This window comes from Pongo pygmaeus, chromosome 2 (genome assembly GCF_028885625.2).
Source record: "Pongo pygmaeus isolate AG05252 chromosome 2, NHGRI_mPonPyg2-v2.0_pri, whole genome shotgun sequence".
NCBI lineage: Eukaryota > Metazoa > Chordata > Mammalia > Primates > Hominidae > Pongo > Pongo pygmaeus.
Window position 1 is genome coordinate 155,296,547 of NC_085930.1, and position 19,517 is coordinate 155,316,063.

General features: G+C 37.9%; 1 protein-coding gene across 6 annotated transcripts in view; it reads right to left on the reverse strand.

The window, feature by feature from the left end:
• Positions 1-12,416, reverse strand: part of LOC129033598 (phospholipid scramblase 1) — a 29,598-nt gene extending 17,182 nt beyond the window's left edge. For 2 of the 6 annotated variants that reach the window (XR_008501625.2, XM_063662316.1), the window contains exons 1-3: positions 4,531-9,937; positions 4,370-4,395; positions 1,304-1,384 (exon numbers count right to left, since the gene is read on the reverse strand). Coding sequence is in view for 5 of the 6 variants with exons in the window: in XM_063662316.1 (XP_063518386.1) it covers positions 1,304-1,384; positions 4,370-4,395; positions 4,531-4,538 (115 nt within the window). In the remaining variant the exon portion in view is untranslated. Of the gene's footprint in view, positions 1-1,303; positions 1,385-4,369; positions 4,396-4,530; positions 9,938-12,281 lie in introns of those variants that run through there. The other 4 variants (XM_054482371.2, XM_063662317.1, XM_054482370.2 and 1 more) reach the window with 3 other exon arrangements.
• Positions 12,417-19,517: the final 7,101 nt, after the last annotated feature.

Sequence of the window (19,517 nt, forward strand, 5' to 3'; positions counted from 1 at the left end):
ATATATACAAACTCTCAAGTCTGATTATATCTGAACTGTATTATTTATGTATATCTACTTTTAATTAGCGATAGGGTGGATTAAATCATTCTCTCAAGTGCCTTGGATGAATATTATAGACTTACTAATGATTTTCCAAACACCAACCCTATAAGAATCTAGAGCAGAGGTTCTCAACCCTGGCTTCACCTTAGAATCACTTGGGGTGTTAAAAGATTACTATTCCTTGAGTCCCACCACCGGAAGCTATGATTTAATTTTTCTGGAATAGTGCCTTTGCACTACTATTTTTAAGTGCTTCTGGGTGATGATACTTCAGCGCAGACATGGTTGCCATGAGCCACCACCTGAGAGTCTTTGAGCTTATCTAGCTCACATTCTTTTAGTTGCAAACATCTGGATGAGATCCGGGACCCGCAGGGAGGTTTCTTGCTAGGCAATTAAACATGACATTCAGCTCCTAAGCACATTTTTTTACTCAGAGAAGAAAACACAGTGGGTACATCCTTCTATCCAAACCACATTCCCTTTGATCCTAAATCTTCGGGATGCTCTTTCAAGATGTGGGTAGCCTGTCTGCTTGTAAATCTGGACATGCCATGGACTTTGCTATTTTTAAAGTTCTAGTAGTTTTGATAACTGCATTTGCCTAAATGAAAATCTCTGAATTCTTTCAGGCATTGGTTGAAAAGAAAAAAATGTACTCAATTATGTACGTAGTCAAATGACACAATTACTTTTCTTAGAAATACAGGGCTGAATCAGCATATAAACAAAAATAAAGCTTTCATATATATTATAAAATTAAAATGAGAATTATTACCAGGTAACTGAATTTCTATTACTCTCAGTTTTAAGCAGTCTTACTATTTTGATGTGACTCTCACTGAACACATGCCAAGCTACTACATGACTCAATTTATCAGAAATAAATTTCCTAAATGTGATTAAACGATCATAATTTTCAGAACAGATGGAGGATCAATAAAATATTTTACTTAACATTTGTATTTTGGGATGTGCAGTCTTGTATTTCATTTGCTAAACGTAAACCTAATGCTGTTTTCACTAGCTTTCTTTATACCTTTACTGTCCTCTATAAATAAAAATTACTTCTATGGAAAATGATAGCCAAATAAAAATGATCAAGAACAACTAGGCTGCCAAAATTTCATTAATATAATTTTAAAAAAAGAACTACTAAAATAAAAACAAATGCACAATTCTCTCTCTCTCTTTCTCTCTCTCCCTCTCTCTCTCGATTGATTAATTTTACTTTTTCTTCTTTCAGCAACTACTTTACCTTGGAATGCTGTTGGTGGATACTGAGGAGGATACCCAACTGGCAAGTTTGTTTCCGGGTGAGAAGCATTCATCTGTGGGTCTGCAATTCAAGGAGAGGTAAATAGATGCCTGATTAAATAAAATATATATTAGAAAGAAACAATGTATTGTACTTAGATAATTGTCACTTGTGTGGTCTTATGCTGTATTGGAATAGGGAAAGTAAAATTTTCACTTAACATAAGCTGTGCCTGTTACCAGAGCTAATTTGCAATTAGCAAATTTGTTTCAAACAAATTCTTCTTTAGATAAAATGAGACAGCTAAGTTACTGGGGCTGAATTACCAGTTTTTGAAACATCCCTGATGAATGTTCAGTTCCATGTTTTGTTGATAATAAAATAAAGATAGCTTTAAAATTACATATGGACTACGAAGAAAGAGATAAACGAAATTAATGGGATGTGAGGATGGTAGAATTATGGATGATTTTAAAGATATCTATCATCACTGCTATTAGAATTATTATTTTAAATATTTAAAATAATGAATATACTTCAGTATTTATATATTTTATGCTTACTCTGGAACTACACCAATAAAGTTGAACCATATGAAATTCCCCAAATATGACTGTTTTTGACCCACAAAAGCCACGTTTAATTACAATACACCAGCATATTAAACTTCGTTATTTGCTAATAAGGCTTGAGTAACCTTAATATATGCACAAATGGTTCAACCTCCTAAATATTAATATTCGTGTCTATCTAGTCATTCAGTTACCTACCACAGCCAGTCTCTAAATATTTACTGAGCATGTCCTGTGTCACCCTTGAATTAGGCTCTGTGGCTACAATGGCTCTGCTTTCATACAGCTTAAGGTGTAGTAGACTCTATACTTATCTCTTTATCTGTTTCCTTATGAATTACTAACTGTAAATTCAAAGTCTTTTGTTTTAGAATCATGGAGACAATATAGAAGAACATATAGGTCAAACTTTCACTGTAACACATTTTTTTGTATGTGTCTCTATTATGAACTTTCAAAGACCACTCAACTTGTGAATTGTGTGGTTTTATCAGGAAGATTGGATTGTTTCCCCCGCCCCGTGCCCTGGCCTTTCTCCTTTATAAATGGCTTCATCATGACTTCAGCAGAATGCAGTCCATGGTGACTGCGTAAAATCAGGCAAAAAAACCGCTCTCCTACTCGTTCAAGACTAGCCTGGCCAACAAAATGAAACCCCATCTCTACTAAAAATACAAAAATTAGCCAGGCATGGTGGCACGTGCCTGTAGTCCCAGCAACTCAGGAGGCTGAGGCAGGAGAATCACTTAAACCCGGGAGGCGGAGGTTGCAGTGAACCGAGATCGTGCCACCGCACTCCAGCCTGGGTGACAGAGCGAGACTCCATCTCTAATAAATAAATAAATAAATAAATAACACAAAACAACAACAAAAAACAAATGAGGACTTTTCCCTGGACAAACATTGCAACATACCCTGTGATTTCTGAATCATCATAAATCTCTGAAACTCCCCATCATTCTTTCCCATCCATTCTCTTCTATTTCTCAGCATCAAGTGACTGACCTAACTCCCTAGTTCTCCAGCTAATAAGGCCCTGCCTGCAGCCCCTGCTCCCAAATTAAGTTGGAAACAACAGCATCAGACTCAGAATAGATTTCAAGAAAATACTTTGCAAGTCTGAAGTAAAGATCTACCATTGACAGGTACGTCACATTGTGATACCTCTTAATAAGCAACATTGTTTGAATACTAGAACATAGAACACACAAACATACACATATACAGAAACAGACAGACTCAAGAAATCACGAGCTCACAATCTCTGGGCTTTTGGTACCAAAGCAATGACTCTGATTTCAGGCATTCCAGGGGGAATTCATACAAGGAGAATGAGTGAATGGGCAGGTGTTCAGGTAGAACAAAGAGCATGTTAATTATGGTTTGATTACTGCATTTTTGAAATGCAACTTAAAACGGCTTATAAGAAGTACAAGTCTATCACATTGTCTTAAAGATATTTTATTTTTATGTCTACATGTATGTATATATACATATTTACACATTAATTCACACCCATATACACATTTTATTTCTATTTATGCAAATACATTCATACATACATACAATTATACATACAAAACTGAAGAGTTAAAAGTTGACTATGACCATGACCAGATAAATTTTTGTAAATTGAGTGGAATCAACTTAAAGCCTGTGGCAAATAAAACAGTGTAATTCTATATAAATTTACATTTAAAAAGCTTTGAGTTTTGTAAGTAAAAAGAAAATCATAAAACTTCACATGGGAAAAGCAAGAAGTCTAGTCCTGGAGATTATTTCATATATCTAATAAGAGTGACACTGTAGTGACAGATAAATATTTTTTTGTTACCACAACAAAGATGAAAGAGAGAATAAAGAAAAGCATTTCAGAAAAACAGGATTTAATTTTTGAATTTAATTTTCCCTATGTAGTGGGAATTTTGAACATAATTTTCCCTCTGTTCTTCAGAACCTTGATATCTTAATAAGACAGTCTTTTATTACTTGCTTGATAAATATCCATCTTACTTAGAATTTTCTTGAGAGAAAAAAAGCCAGAACATAATGACTGGTATTTACTTAAAATACAAACATGTGTCTGTGATGAAATATACATTGAGGTGTGTATCTGAGGAGTTTATTACAATGAACTCAAATCTTATTATCTGTTAATTAGTATGACTTGAATAATCTTTATACATATAAAATACACAAAGAGGATATTATTCTGGTTTAAATATACGTTACAGAACATATTTCCCAATAAATCTGGCATTCTTACCTTTCCAAAAGGCTTTCTTATTTTTAATGAAAAACCTAGTGGTAGTGCTATTTTTGTACATCTTCTCTATAGTCAAAATAGTGAACTAGACATTGTATTCTGGAGCATAAACAACAGAAAGCAAATTATATACTTTCAGACACTGAATAAAACATTATGACAAATAACAAGTTACCAATAGATTAACATTATAAGGAGGAAAGTAAACATTTAAAATAAATTACTTACTTTGTTTGTCCATGATTAAAACAGTTCTGAAAAAGAAGATCTGATATTAATACACTGTCTACAAGGCCACAAGTCAAATATAACAGTTGAATCAGGATACTCTAAAACTACACAGTCACATTCATGGGATATTCCTCTTTATTCATCCAGCCCAGCCTTACCTAGTCATTTAGCCCTTTGTGCTTGACTGCATTCCCTTTGCTGTGTTTCTGAGTAGGAATTTAGAAATTGTTGGTCAGCTCATGATGGTGAACACATTCTAAATCCTTTTGGGAAGAGGGTCCAGTGAGGCAGAAAGCCATAAAGACACACTATGAGCTAAGACTCCAAGTAGTAACTAAGCTAATAACATCAACCTTCACAACCTGCACAATCTAAAGGAAATGCTTGGTTCAGTTCCCAGTCTCTGGACTGGAAATGCTTGGCCCAGTCTCTGGGCCCCAGGAATGTTCCAGCAGGAAAGCAAAAAATGTTAATTATCAGGTCACACTACTGCAATTATCTTGGGAAATGTAGGTCTTGTGGACCTGTTCTTCGCAAATTTGAGAAGGCCTGAGTCTACTCCGTGCATTCAGAGAGTTTTTTTTTTTTTTTTTTTTTTACCAGAAAACCCACTCTCAGGAGTTGTCACAGCCATAGCACCCTGACCACCCAAGTGAAACTTTGTACTCGGTATTTATACAGAAACATAAATTGCAGCAAACATTCTACTCAATATTTCTGCCTTCCAGTGCCTTGATCCCACCCTAGTTTTTCCCACTACTATCCTGTCATTACTTTTTGCATCTCCTGTAGATCCTGATGCCCTTCATCCCTTTTAGCGACAATGCATTAGGCAAAACTCTGTTACCCAACATTTTTATCTTGGACCCATGCACACTAACACAAACTGCCCTTCCCCTTCCCAGGCCCACTCCAGTGCTGGCTACCCTTTAAATTCTCCTACTGTGCAATCCTAAGTGGTTAATAAGTCAACTGATCCCTCTACATGCTTAACTAAAATCTAGACTTCCCAAGAAGAAACCGCCTTCCTCCTCGCTGTTTCAGAATTATTTTTTGGCCAGGGGTGGTGGCTCATGCCTATAATGCCAGTATTTTGGGAAGCTGAGGCAGGAGGATCACTTGAGTCCAGAAGTTTGAGACCAGACTGGGCAACATGGACAGACATTGTCCCTACTAAAAAAAAATTAGCTAAGCATGGTGGCATGCGCCTGTAGTCCCAACTACTCGGGAGGTTGAGGTGGGAGGATTGCTTGAGCCTGGGATATTGACGCTATAATGAAGTATGATGTCATCACTGCATTCCAGCCTGGGTGACAGAGCAAGACTGTGTTTCAAAATAAAGTTTTTTTTTGTTTGTTTTGTTTTGATTATTGCCAACTTTAAGCACAAAACTTTATAATCAACTTAAAGTCTTAAGAACATTCCAATTATAGTCAACTCTTAATTATACATACTCAAGAAGTTCAGCAATGGTTGAATAATTCAAAATGGGTTTATGTGGTCCTGAAATAAATCAAAAGATGTGTCTGTGTTACTAACTTCCCAGATTTTCTTAGGACAATAGGAATCTCAGTTTGCATTAACTGGTCAGAAATTAATGCTGTAGACCTCATCAAGCCAGAAACGTAGAAATATTAAAATTTATACTTTTCTGCTATTAATCTATAAGGTGAACAATAATAAACACATGTAACCAAAGTAGACTAAAAGTTTTCAAGACTACATTTGTGTTTTAGATTCCATCATATGAAGAACTGTTTAAGACTAAATTCATACATAAGAGGACTGATTTTTGTCAACCTCACGTTTCTACCATCAAAGACTATACTTTAAAATGCCAATTTTCTTAAAATATGCGAAGAGTACTTTGATATATCAGAAAAGATTAATACATACCGAATTAGAAGTAGGTAGTATCCTTTAATTAACACACTGGACTACACATCTCTGAAGTCTTTACCTGCCCCTTGCTTCTTATAGGATACCTCTCTATAACATGCTTAGCTTAAAAAAAAATTCTACGGCCTGTAATCAATTTAAACAGAAATTTTAAGAAACTAGTGTTTCAATTATTCTCACCTTCCCTACAACGTCAGAAAAGCACTAAATAATGTCTAAGGGCAAATCCTAAATAAAATGTAAGAGAAGAAACTTAGGCAAGTTTTTATTTTTTATTTTTTATTTTTTGGCAAACAGACTACTCAACTGAAAAAAATTCATAGTTTCTGGATTGCAGATCTATACATCTGAAATAGAAAATATTTTTGTCATAATTTTAAAAATAATTTTTCTTAGCATTTAGTTGTTTTAGGCTTTCAAGTCCCATGCAAGCCAGAAATAAAGGATGTGCTGCAAAGATAGGGAATTCATAAACCCATGCTATGTATCCTGGTAAACAGTGGTCCCCAACCTTTTTGGCACCAGGGACCGGTTTTGTGGAAGACATGGACCAGTGGAGCAGGGGATGGTTTTGGGATGATTCAAGCACATTACATTTATTGTGCACTTTATTTCTACTATTATTACATTGTAATATATAACAAAAGAATTATACAATTCATTATAAGGTAGAATCAGTGGGACCCCTGAGCTTGTATTCCCGCAACTAGACAGTCCCATGTGGGGGTGATGGGAGACAGTGACCAATCATCAGGCGTTAGACTCTCATAAGGAGTGCGCAACCTAGATCCCTCACACGTGCAGTTCCCAATAGGGTTCTTGCTCCTATGAGAATCTAATGCCACTGCTGATCTGACAGGAGGTCGAGCTCAGGTGGTAATATATGTGAGCGATGGGGAGCAGCTGTCAATACAGATGAAACTTCGCTCACTCTCCAGCTGCTCAGCTCCTGCTGTACAAGCCCAATTCCTAACAGGCCACAGACTGGTACTGGTTGGTGATCCAGGAGCTGGGGAGCCCAGCTGTTAAGAATAGGTGGAGGATCTTAAGCAGGGAGTGTCATGAGTTTCAAGTCCTTGCCAAATGAGTAACAACCATGAATACACATGGTATTTGCCTTTCACAAGGTCAGAGATCATTCTCTCCTTGCACAGAAACACCGGAAAGGAAAAGAAGCAGATTCTAAAACAATGACAATTTGCTCATATTTGCTCTTTTTCTTCCCCCTTGGTTACATTATTTTTAATCTTAAAAGATAAGTTAGTGAGGATGAGACTTACTGGCAAAACTACTGCAGTATAAAATCTGGGTCTTTGCTTTACTATAGGTTTTAGAATTTTAGCATTTATATAATATCTCAAGCATTGAAAATGGTATGTAATAAGCTCTGGTGAAAAATGTTAAGTGTTCCTTGTACCTGTACATGTGCCAAGTAGATAAGGCACTGTGTGCCAGGTCACTAAAGTCATCCAGTATGTGGATGCCTACATTCCTGTTTGCTGTTATAATGATCCTTCGGGTTTTCTCAAGCTTTATAAGTCTATTCCAAGAAATATATCACTCAGTTTGGGGAATAACTGGGTGTGCCCTGAATGAATTAATTAATGAGTTAATTTAGCATGATAATTCATAAATAATGGCTTCTACCACACTTATTTCATTTTTAATTTCAGAAATACTTCAGAGAAAGGGAAAATCATCTTTATGCTGTTCCAAAAAAGTAATAAAGTTATGTTGTATACTGTATCATTGGAAAAATAATTACTCCAGTATGAACACAGAACTTCAAATATAATCAGATTTTTTCTAACTCTGTTAACTAAGACTTTGGAGGAAACTGAGGCATCACATATTATTTGCATACAACTACACCTCTGTTAAAATTTTTCTATCAGAAATCATAAGTTCCCATTGCTTCTCTGGACTATTTGATAACTGTAACCTCTACTACCACGAAGAGGAAGACGCAGCACAGGGGATTTCCAGTTCTGGCTTCAAAATTCATATTACAGTGAAACTCTTTTGACCCATCTCTTGAGGTCCTGAAATTTTTATCTTACTGCTTTCAAAAAGTATTACTGTAAAATCTGGAGCCCAAAGGGGAAGCATACTTAATTTTGAAAGTTCCTAAAACTAAAATTTGTTTACCTACACCAGATTTGGATTATTTATTTAAATTTACTTGTTAATTGCCTAAGAACAAGCTCCTTCCCTCATTCCCTCAAAACAGAGGATAAAGCACTTCACATTCTCTTCAAGCCCCAAGATAGGGATAAATGTTTTGAATTATTTTAACAAAAATCTGCTGCTCTGAAAACAAGAATTCTAGGTCCCTAACTTCCTCTCAATAACTGAGAATAAGATACTAGACTAGAGGGAAGGTAGGAATTTCAAGCAGGCCAGGGGAACATTACAGAGGCAAGTCACAAATCACGTAACTTCCATGTCATTTGGGTTATGTTTGTATGTAAATTTTGCACCTTTAAAAATGTTTAGTTAACATCTAAGAAGGAAAAATATTCATCTGTTGAACTCCAGTTTTGGTAAAAGTTAAGCTTAGAAAAAATTGATACATTTAAGCAAATGGGTGGGGCAAGCAGGTGGTGAGGCTTTGAGTATACAGCACATCATACTTGTAAGATACCGGATGAAACTGAGGTGACTGTGGCTGATTATAAATGCAAAGTACCTTGTAACAAGGAGTCATTCCATAAAAATTCTCTTGCGTATTTTATGCTTAACAAACAAAATAAATATGCTTAAAACCAGTTTAGGATAGCCTTTTATAGCATTTTATATTAAACCTTGAATAAAAATGTAGATGATACATCAACTAGGACCAAGTGAGATGGTAGCGATCAAGTGTTCTACAAAACTAAAAAGTAAACCAGAGACAAAGGAAACAAATACTGAATCAGTTATTCTCATTTGATTGCTTTACTACTCCGAAAAGCCTTTCCTGACAACCCAGAGCTCCCTCACAAATTTGTTTCCTTTCCTCCTAATAAATGGTGAAACTAAACCCATAGAAATAAAAGTGATTTTAATAAATGTGATACAGCTTGCTAACTAGCTGAATTAAGATGATTAATAATTCATATTCTTTGTACCGATGTCTCTAATTCACTGAAAAAAGGAAGACTGACATCCTTCAGTGAAATTTGTTAAAAGACTCTTTTAAGGTATCTTTCTTATGTAAGACAGAAAAGGCTTGAATTTCAATTTACTCTTGTGCCACTTAGCTTTAATTAGGCCAGGTGCTATGGCTAGAATGTGTGAGCTAAGTTCATGTGTTGGAAACTTAATTTCCAATGCAACAGTGTTGGGAGGTGGGGCCTAACAAAATATGATTAGTTTATAAGCACTCTACCTTCATGAATAGATTAATGTCATTATCTTGGGAGTGGGTTTGTTATTGCCAGAGTAGGCTTGTAAGAAAATCAAGTTCCACTCTCTCCTGCTGTCTTGCCCTTCCACTTTCCACCATGGGATGATGCAGTAAGAAGACCCTCACAAGATGCTGGTGCCTCCACACAGTCATGCACCACAATAACAGATCACATATATGATGGTGGTCCCGTAAGATTATTTTTACTGTACCCTTTCTATGTTTAGATACATAAATACTTGACATTGTATTATACTTGCCTACGGTATTCAGTACAGTAACATGCTATACAGGTTTCTAGCCTAGGAGCAACACCTTATTCCACACAGTCTAGGTCTAGTAGGCTATCTGCCACCTCACTGGTCATTCCTTTTCTTGAATGAGCCAAGTTCCCTCCAGCCCAGGACTTCTACCTGTGAAGTTCCCTCTATCTATAATGCCCTCCACCACCCCACTCACCCACACGTCTATAGACTAGTTGATTTGAGACTTCCTTCAGCTCTCAATCTGACTCTCCTCAACACCCCCAACCCTACCACCCCAGCCTAAATAGTAGGCTGGCTATAGTATCCAGGATTGTGTAAGTACATTCTATGACATTCTCACAACCACAAAATTGCCTCATGATGCATTTCTCAGAATGTATTCCTGTATTTAAGCAACACATGATTATGTTGGACTTCCTAGCCTCCAGAACCATAAGAAATAAATTTCTGTCCTTTATAAATTACCAAGTCTCAGGTATTCTGTTACAGCAGCAGACAACATATGGAGACATCATTTTTTTCTAATCACTTATTAAAAGAACATATGGAAAACTGAAGAGTGCAACTGTTAAGTTCTGATTAAAAAGTGTTCTGGCTTTTTAATTTAGCACTATTCAGGGCAGTGCAATAGTGTATATACACAGATACACATATATACATATAGAAATTCTTCCTATATAAATATTCACTAAATATAAAGCTTGTGTGGTTTTTAAGGAATTAATTGAAGGCATAGAGCATGCAAGGCACTATACCAGGCACTAGAGCACAATACCTAGACACTAGGGGAGACAGACAATTAAGAATTAAATATATTATTAAAAATACTCTAAGTGCTATAAATAAAATTAATGTTGCTATAAGAAAGGGTTATGGGGCACTAACTTAGACGGTGGTAGGGGGTTTAAGAAAAGTCAGACTGGTAGCTGAAGGAAGTCTCAAATCAACTAGTCTATGGAGGTATGGTGGGTGGGGTGTTGGAGGGCATTATAGATAGAGGGAACTTCATAGGTAGAATTCCTGAGCTGGAGGAACTTGCCTCATTCAAGGATAGGAAGACGAGTGAGGTTACAGAGCAAAAGAGGGAGACATTCTTAGAGATGAAGATGGAGAGGTACATAAGGGTCTGCTCACACACATTTGATGTCTCTCCACCTGTACTCTAAGCTCCTTTACAGATCTAAAGGCAGTTTGATCTATAAACCAGCTATTTTACATGCCACTTTTCTATCCAATTGCAGAAATCCACTCTTTCCCTTTATATGTCTTTTTCATTTCCCCGCATTTTCTCGTTGTTCAAAGCCCTACTATTGTTGTAAACAGCGTGGCATTAAGAGAAAGGTTTGCTCTTAGAAAAAGTTCAAGAAGGGAGTCCCCAAACTGCCTGACACGTTTAAGTGTCACTTGTAGTAACCATGTATCTCAATGTGATAAGCCAGAAAAAACGACTGCCTGTTCCTGGAACTGGGAAGTGGCTATGCCAAGACCTCCAGGAATAACAGTGCGTGAATGAAACCACATAGGAACCAGAGAGTCAGCTTGGAGAAGCAGGAACTTTGTCAAATATTTAAAATAATAAAAGCTAACTTTCACTGAGTACTTCCTGTAGTGCCAGGCACTGCTCTAAGAACTTTACATTATACTCTGTAGCTCATTAAATAGTTACACAATTTCAGAGATGAGGCAATGGAAAGAACATATATAAGAAGAAAGTGTCTGATAGTCCACAGATGTAAAGCAGTAGATGCCGAATTTAAAGTCGGGGAGCCTGACTGGAGCTAATGGTCTTACTTAGGAAGCGTGCTAGATACCGCCTCTATCTGTTCTAAGCCGGTATTGTGGAGGGCCTAGCATAGATGTGGGCTCCTGGCGGACTTCATTGAATACTTACTGATAAATGACAGCTTGCAGGCTGTATTAACCGTCCCTTCTAATAGCCCCACTACGCTGGCACATGCTCCTGAGCCCAGCCTCTGCCCAGGATTCAGGGTCGTTGTCTACCTGTAAAGCAGTGTAGCTAAGGGGAAGCTGAGCCCCGCGAAGCGTTTTCAGGCAGGGCACCCCTTGTCATTCGAATGGTTCTGGGGTGAGCCCGGGTGCCGCTGGGCCGCCTGGGGCCCCTTGCCGTGTACCTGCTCCACTTCCAGGGTCCCTTTCAGAGGCCTCGTGCATTTCTGGCCCCAACCTTCACTCCACATCCTCCAACCCCAGAGCAGCAAACACAACCTGCGGGCCCTCGCGCCGGTTCCCCACAAGTTGCCCTCCGCACCTGACCCCGGCCCTGGCCCCAGCGCAGGCTCCGCGCAGTTCCCGCGCCCAAGTCCCCGGGAGGCGGCAGAGAAAGCCGCCCACGCACCTCTGGCTGCCGCTGTTTCCGCTCCCGAGAGAGACAAGGTCCAGAGAACCGAGGCCAGGCGATGGCTTCCTCTTCTGCGCCTCTAGACTGCCGGGCACAGCTTTTGCACAACCTTCTCAGAAGTCAGCCGGAAAAGGGTCTGGGAGTAACCTTTCCGCCACCACCCGCGGCTCCTGGTTTCGTTTCCTGGATCTTAACGTACACAACGCGGCTTCCTTTTCCCGGTTCCCGCGCTGGCGCCCGGGGACCCGCGGGACTACTGGAGGGTGAAGGAGCTGGAGGAGGGACTGCACCCACCACCTGGTGTGAGGCCCCTCCCCTACCCCCGATTTGCTTTCTTGCTCATTGGAGAGACTCCAGAGACGTTTGTCCGGTGGTTACGGAGAGGAACTGGGACTCCGACACTAACTGGAACTGGAAAGTCATCAGCTGGGGAGTGGCCTCCCCCGGGAACTTTCTTTGCTCTGGCTTTGACCTCCATCCCTCGGAAGCCCGTGGCTTTTCAAGGCGAGGGAGCAGAGGCAGCTTAGACTACAAATGAGGAGGGGCCAAAATTGTTTTTCTTTGTGGTGCCTTTTCTTTCTTGCTGTCTTGCTCTTTCTTTCCTTCTATTAAATTATGTGATATTATTTTTTAATTTTTAAGCATTTATTTGAATGTTTTCGAGCTCACATTTTTAAATAAATATTGTTCCTTTTTAAACTAAAATAGTTTTTATTCTGTGTATTTAAGTTATTTGTATGACATATCCATCAACTCCTATAATTACACATTTCCCCCCTTGGGGCAAGAGCAGCTATAATCTACTCATTTAGCATAAATCCTGAATACCACTATCATTAACTATAGCCCTCATGTTGTACATTAGTTCTTCCCATTTGTTCATCCTACATGTTTGTAACTTTGTGTACTTTGACCTAAATTTCCCCATTTCTCCTGACCCCACTCCAACCTGGATGACCCTGGATAAACCAGTGGTCCCCAAACTTTTTGGCACCAGGAACCAGGTTCACGGAAGAGGATTTTTCCATGGACCAGGGTCGGGTGGCAGACGGTTTCAGGATGATTCAAGCACATTACATGTATTGTGCACTTTATTTCTATTATTATTACATTGTAATATATAATGAAATAATTATACAACTCACCATAATGTGGAATCAGTGGGAGCCCTGACCTTGTTTTCCTGCAACTAGAAGGTCCCATCTGGGAAGGGTGGGAGACAGTGACACTGGAAGTGTGTTGCTTATGTCCAGTCTACTCCGTAATCTTGTTTTGGTTGCTGTCACTATAGAAAATCCTGCTTCACAAAGATAGGATGTTGGAAATGGAAGCAGGCTCTTCAGTGCTTTTGTGGCAATCTCAGGATATTCCACCTTGACTTTAATCCAGAACATGGAGATTTGAAGCTGTCTCAAACATACTTTTAAGGCCACCATCATTTGTGATCTCAAGCAATTGATCCTCTTCTAGTACGGACAAAATCGATTCACCTGACTTACTCACAAATGGGTCATGGATACGTTCATTCCCAGTTCAGGGTTCTTTTGTGGTTGGGAAGTAATGCTCGAACTCTTTTGAAAGCTAAGATAGGTGATCATGCACCAGCTGAGAGAAAGAAGCTGCTGGCTCAGTCTTCTTCAAAATCTCTGCTAATGTTTGAAACATGTCAAAAATCTCAATGTTGATTCGTTGCCCCCATAATTCCAGTTTGGCTTTCAATGCAACCAATTTATCTGCTTACTTGAACACAGTTGTCCTTCTCCCCTGAAGCGACAGATTGAGTTCATAGATCGAGTTGAATATGTCACACAAGTAAGCAAGTTTTGCAACCCTTTCTGTGTCACTGAAATGTGCCACCAATGATGACTGATTTTCTAAAATAAATCTCTGGAGCAGCTCTCATAATTCAAAAATTTCAGCCAGTGACCTACCTTTAGAAAGCCATCTCATTTCTGCGTGTAAGAGAAGACATGCGTGCCCTGTGTCCATCTCCTCACAGAGCTACACGAACAGATGTGAGTTAAGAGAATGTACTTTAATGTGGTTGATTATTTTTGTCACATCCTGCAAAACATTGTTAAGTTCAGGTGACATTTTTCAGCTAGCCAGCATTTTGCTGTGGATGACAGTGCATAGACTCACATTCTGGTCTCTTTGACCAGAGTAGTGAAACCAGAAAGCCATCCAGTCATGGCAGCCACTCCTTCCATGCATATACCTACACAAAATAACCAATTCAGTTTTCTTGATATGTAATCATTCAAAGACAAATAGTTCTTCAGCTGTGGTTTTGATTGGCAACAAAAACTCACATAATATATCCTTGTGCACATCTTCCTGAAAAATATATCACAGACAAAAAAGCATTGTTGCTTTGTTGTCAATATCGATAGACTCATCAACCTGGATTGCATACCAATTGCTAGAGAAGATTAATGGTGACTCATTAATCTTCTCTAACAATTGTACCTTGATATTCTCTGATATTTCATCAATTCATCTAGTTATGGTGCTAGCCAAAAGAGGAATATGTGCCATTTTTTGAACTACAGCCTCTCCTAAAAGTTCCCAACAAATGTCCTTAGCAGCAGGCAGGATCAATTCTTCACCAATAGTAAAGGGCTTCTTAGCAATGTGGTTAGCCACTAAGAATGATGCTCTCAGTGCAGACACATTTGATGACATGGTGGCCTTCAATAATTGCTTCTATGTGTTCTTTTCTGGTTTGTTTTTTTTTTAAACAAAACAAAACAAACAAAAAACTCCAAAGGCTTGTCTTTTAATGCAGAGTGCTTGGTCTCCATGTGGCAAAGCAGTTTTGCAGGTTTCATGGCTTCGTTGGACAGTTGGTCACCACATATTATACAAAGCAGGGTTGGAGAATGTGAACCACCTGTTGCAATGAACCTGTAATTTAAGTAGGACTCTTGGCATTTTCCTTTAAGTGCAGCTTTCTTTTTGTTAGCAGTCTTAGAGTCTTCTGTTATCTCACCATTTGGTTTTTCCGCATTTTCAAAGAAGCTGTCCAGTGATGTTTGTTTTTCACTCACTTTGGCTAGGGTTAGCTTGTGGGTTTAGCAAAACTGTGACTACAAGTGCACAGTGTGGAAAAGAGGTGCGGATGGAAGTGGTAAAATAATGGGTGGGCCATGCACAGACTAAAATAAGTGTTAGATTCTGACTTAAAGCCTGCCACCAGATGCAGCTGTACAATCGAAGTACATCAATTTTCCACTATAAAGCCTGCCTCCAGACACAGCTTAATTGTCACTTGTCACTTGCCCCTCACTGATAGGGTTTTGATATGAGTCTGCAATCAATGTGTTTATTATGGTTTCTGTGCAGTCAAAACTCTCTGCTAATGTTAATCTGTGTTTGCCGCTGCTGCCCGGCGCTAGCATCACTGCCTGAGCTCCACCTCAGATCATCAGGCATTAGATTCTCCTAAGGAATATGCACCTAGATCCCTCACATGTGCAGGTCCGTGGCCTGGGGCTTGGGGACCCCTGCTATAAACCACTATTGTATATATTTGACCTTTTCTTAATTTCATATAAGTGAGATTGTGCAAAATTTTTCTTTCTGTGTCTGGTTTATTTCATTTAGCATAATGCCTTCCAGGTCCACCCATGTGATAGCACCTGGCAGAATTTCTTTCTTTTATAAGGCTGAGTAATATTCTATTTTGTGTGTATCTGTGTGTGTGTATACACACAAAACGGAATATATGTATCTTTATTTATACAGTTGTCCATTGATGGACACCTAGATTATTTCTATTATCTTGGCTGTTCTGAATAATGCTGCAATGAACATGGGAGTGCAGCTATCTTCAGGAGATGGTGATTTCATTTGCTTTTGGTATATACCCAGAAGAGGGATTTCTGGGTCATATGGTAGTTCTGTTTTTAATTTCTGTAGGAACCTCCATACTGTTTTCCATAATGGCTGCACCAGCCTACATTCCCACCAACAGCGTACAAGGATTCTCTTTTCTCTACACCCTTGCCGACACTTGTTATCTCGTCTTTTTGGTAATACTGATCCTAACAGGTATGACATAGTATCTCATAGTGATTTTGATTTGCATTTTTCTGATGAATAGTGATGTTGGGTACATTTTCATATACCTGTTGGCTATTTTTGTGTCATTTTTGAAGAAGTGTCTATTCAAGTCCATTTCCCATTTTTAAATTGGGTTATATGTTTTCTTGCTATTGAGTTGTATAAGTTCTTTATAAATCTTGGAAACTCAACCCTTTTCTGATAACATGGTATGCAGATATATTTTTTTCCAATCAATAGGTTGCCGTTTCATTTTGTTGATTGTTTCCTTTGCCGTGAAGAAGTTTTTGGTTTGATGTAGAAATAATATTGTTAAAATTTTCATACTTCCCAAAGTAATATATAGATTCAATGCAGATTTGTATGAAACCACAAAAGACCTCAAATAGCCAAAGCAATTCTGAGAAAAAAATTGAAGTTGGAGAAATAACACTTCCTAATTAAAAATTATATTACAAATTTATATCAAACAGAATGGCACTGACATAAAAACAGACATGTAGACCAATGGAACAAAATAGCTCAGAAATAAATCCAAAAATACATGGTCAACTAATTTTTCACAAGGGCCCCAAGAGAACACAATGAGGAAAGGATGGTCTCTTGAATAAATGGTGCTGGGAAGACTGGATTTTCACACACAAAAGAATGAAATTGAACTGTTGTCTTACACCACACAAACAAATCCAAAACAAAATGGATAAAAGACCTACATGTAAGACCTCAAACCATTAAACTCCTGGAAGAAAATATAAGAGAAAAGCTCCTTGACATTTACCTTGGCAAAGATTTCTTGACTATCACACCAAAGGCTCAGGCTACACAAACAAAAATAAATAAATGGAACTATATCAAATGATATTTTAAATATGTTTTAGGAATCAAACCAACCAGATTTGTTTAGAATGTTTATTTTTCCAGCCCTGCAGCTGGCATAGAGACATGTAATAAATAAATATTTATTGAACTGAAGGAATAATTATTTTCCTTTAAAATTTGTTATTTACAAAAGTAATGTGATTTTTTTCAAACAATAAAGCTGCAAATGCAGAAAAGAAGTGAAATCTTGTCCTTTTCACTCCCTAGTTCTATTCCCATTATCTTGGTTAACAAGATTAATTCCCATTAACAAGGTTAACACATGTTTGAAGATTTACTAAGAGAAGTGAGAGGAGAGAACAGGAAGATGGAAAAAGAAATTGAGAAAACGTGATGGAAAAAGGAAGAAGGAAAACTGAACCACCTAGGTTTGATCTCTTTCTCTTCAACTTACCATCTCTGTGACCTCGTGAAAGTTACCTGACAGCCTCTGTGCTTCTTTATGAAATCTATAAATGAGGGTAGTAATAGTATCTACTTCATAACATTTTTTGAAGCTTCAGAAAGTTAAAATACATAAAAGGTTTAGGGTGGTGCCTGCCACAGGGTAAGCATTTGCTTTGGGTTTACCTTCCTGACTAATGGACTTCTGCTGCAAAAGGGCAGGAGGCTGTAGAAATCCAGTAGCCTTCATTTTCCATATTTTTCAACCTCTCCTTCCCTGATGAATAGTGTATTTTTGAATCCCAAAACTTTTCTGTCAATTTTACACAGAAGAAATCTCCTATCCTTTGCTTAGGGTGGTACCACATTCTCTTTGTGGAGGTAGTAAGTTAGGCTGGGTGAACTGGCTTGTGAATAGACCTTCAAGCATCCTCGATTTACTTGCTAATTTATAACTTTGTCTTTTTATTTGACACCACTAAGTCCTCAGCCTCTTTGGATTTCTGTGGAGTTAAGGTGGATCTCCTGAATCTTATGTTCCTTTTTACACACTTTAGGTGGTGACTTCCTGAGTCTTGCAAAATCAGTTTCACTTTTGCCTCTTCCTTCCATTTTCTCAAATTTGTTGAAATCTCACTTGCTACAGTAAATTCTCATCTTTTCATAGTCTGTGTGGTGTTTACAGCTTTTGGGTTCTTTATTTTGTTTTAATTGTCTACATTTTCATTTTATTATAGTCTCTGATGAAAGGTACCGTCTTTAATTAGAAAACATCCAGGTACCGTATAAATTATTGTTTGCCTAAATAAAACTCAGTATTTTCTTTGACATAGTAAAATAGTGCTTCCCATATTTTAGCATGCATAAGTATCACTTGGAAATCTAATTAGAACTAAATTTGCAGAGTCCTGCCTTTAGAGTTTCTGATTCAGTAAGTCCGGGATGTGCTTTGAGAATTTGCTTTTCTAACAATTTTCCATAGGATACTGATGATTATTTTCAACGGACCACATTTTAAGAAGCATTTGCTGAAAGAACTCTATTTTTTTTCAGGTATTGTGTAACAATGCATCATAAGAGGAGGGTCATAGCACAAAGGATGAATTTTGAGTAGTAGACAATCATAGTGATTCTATTCTCCTTTGACTGACTTGTATAATTGAAGGCATACACAAATGTAAGCAGTAAACCCTTTCCTAGAAGCCCTCAAGAAGACGGCTTTTGTGTATGTGTGTGTGTGTATATATATATGCACGCATACACACATAAATACACATACAAGTATATATATACCTCTTTCTCTCTTGTATAAGGCAGTGATATGTGGAATTATGACAGTTATCTTCAGATCACAGAATATGGGAGAACAAGTCTTAAGGATGGTGGATCCAAAATGTTCTACATATCTTTCCAAGGGCATGTGAGGCACTGATGACCTGCTACACTCATGCAGAACTCACATAGCTTCAGATGACTCATTACATGAAAGCTGGCTTGTGGTTATAAACTCTATAGATATTTCTCTTTGCTCTTGACCTGATTTCATATTCAAGCAAGCTTCTTTATTGCTCTTCTCTTCTGCATGGTGGGGTTTCTTTTTAATTTTATACTATGGTTGTAGTTCTTTATGATAATGGCTTTTTATTTGAGCTATCAAAGTTTATTTGTAGTCAAAAATCATTGTACTACTGAGGTTTTATTTGTATTCCTTCTAAAATCTTTATTGAACTTAACTCTTGTTTTCTGGCTTAGAATCAATACCTCTAAGACTCCCACAGCTCCAAGGAAGAATTGATATAACAAAGCTTTATGGGAAACAGCAGAAGAAAGAAATTTTCACTTTAAATCACTGGTCCTGACAACAGGGTGCCTGAATGTCACCTAAATTACACAAAATCTTCCTTT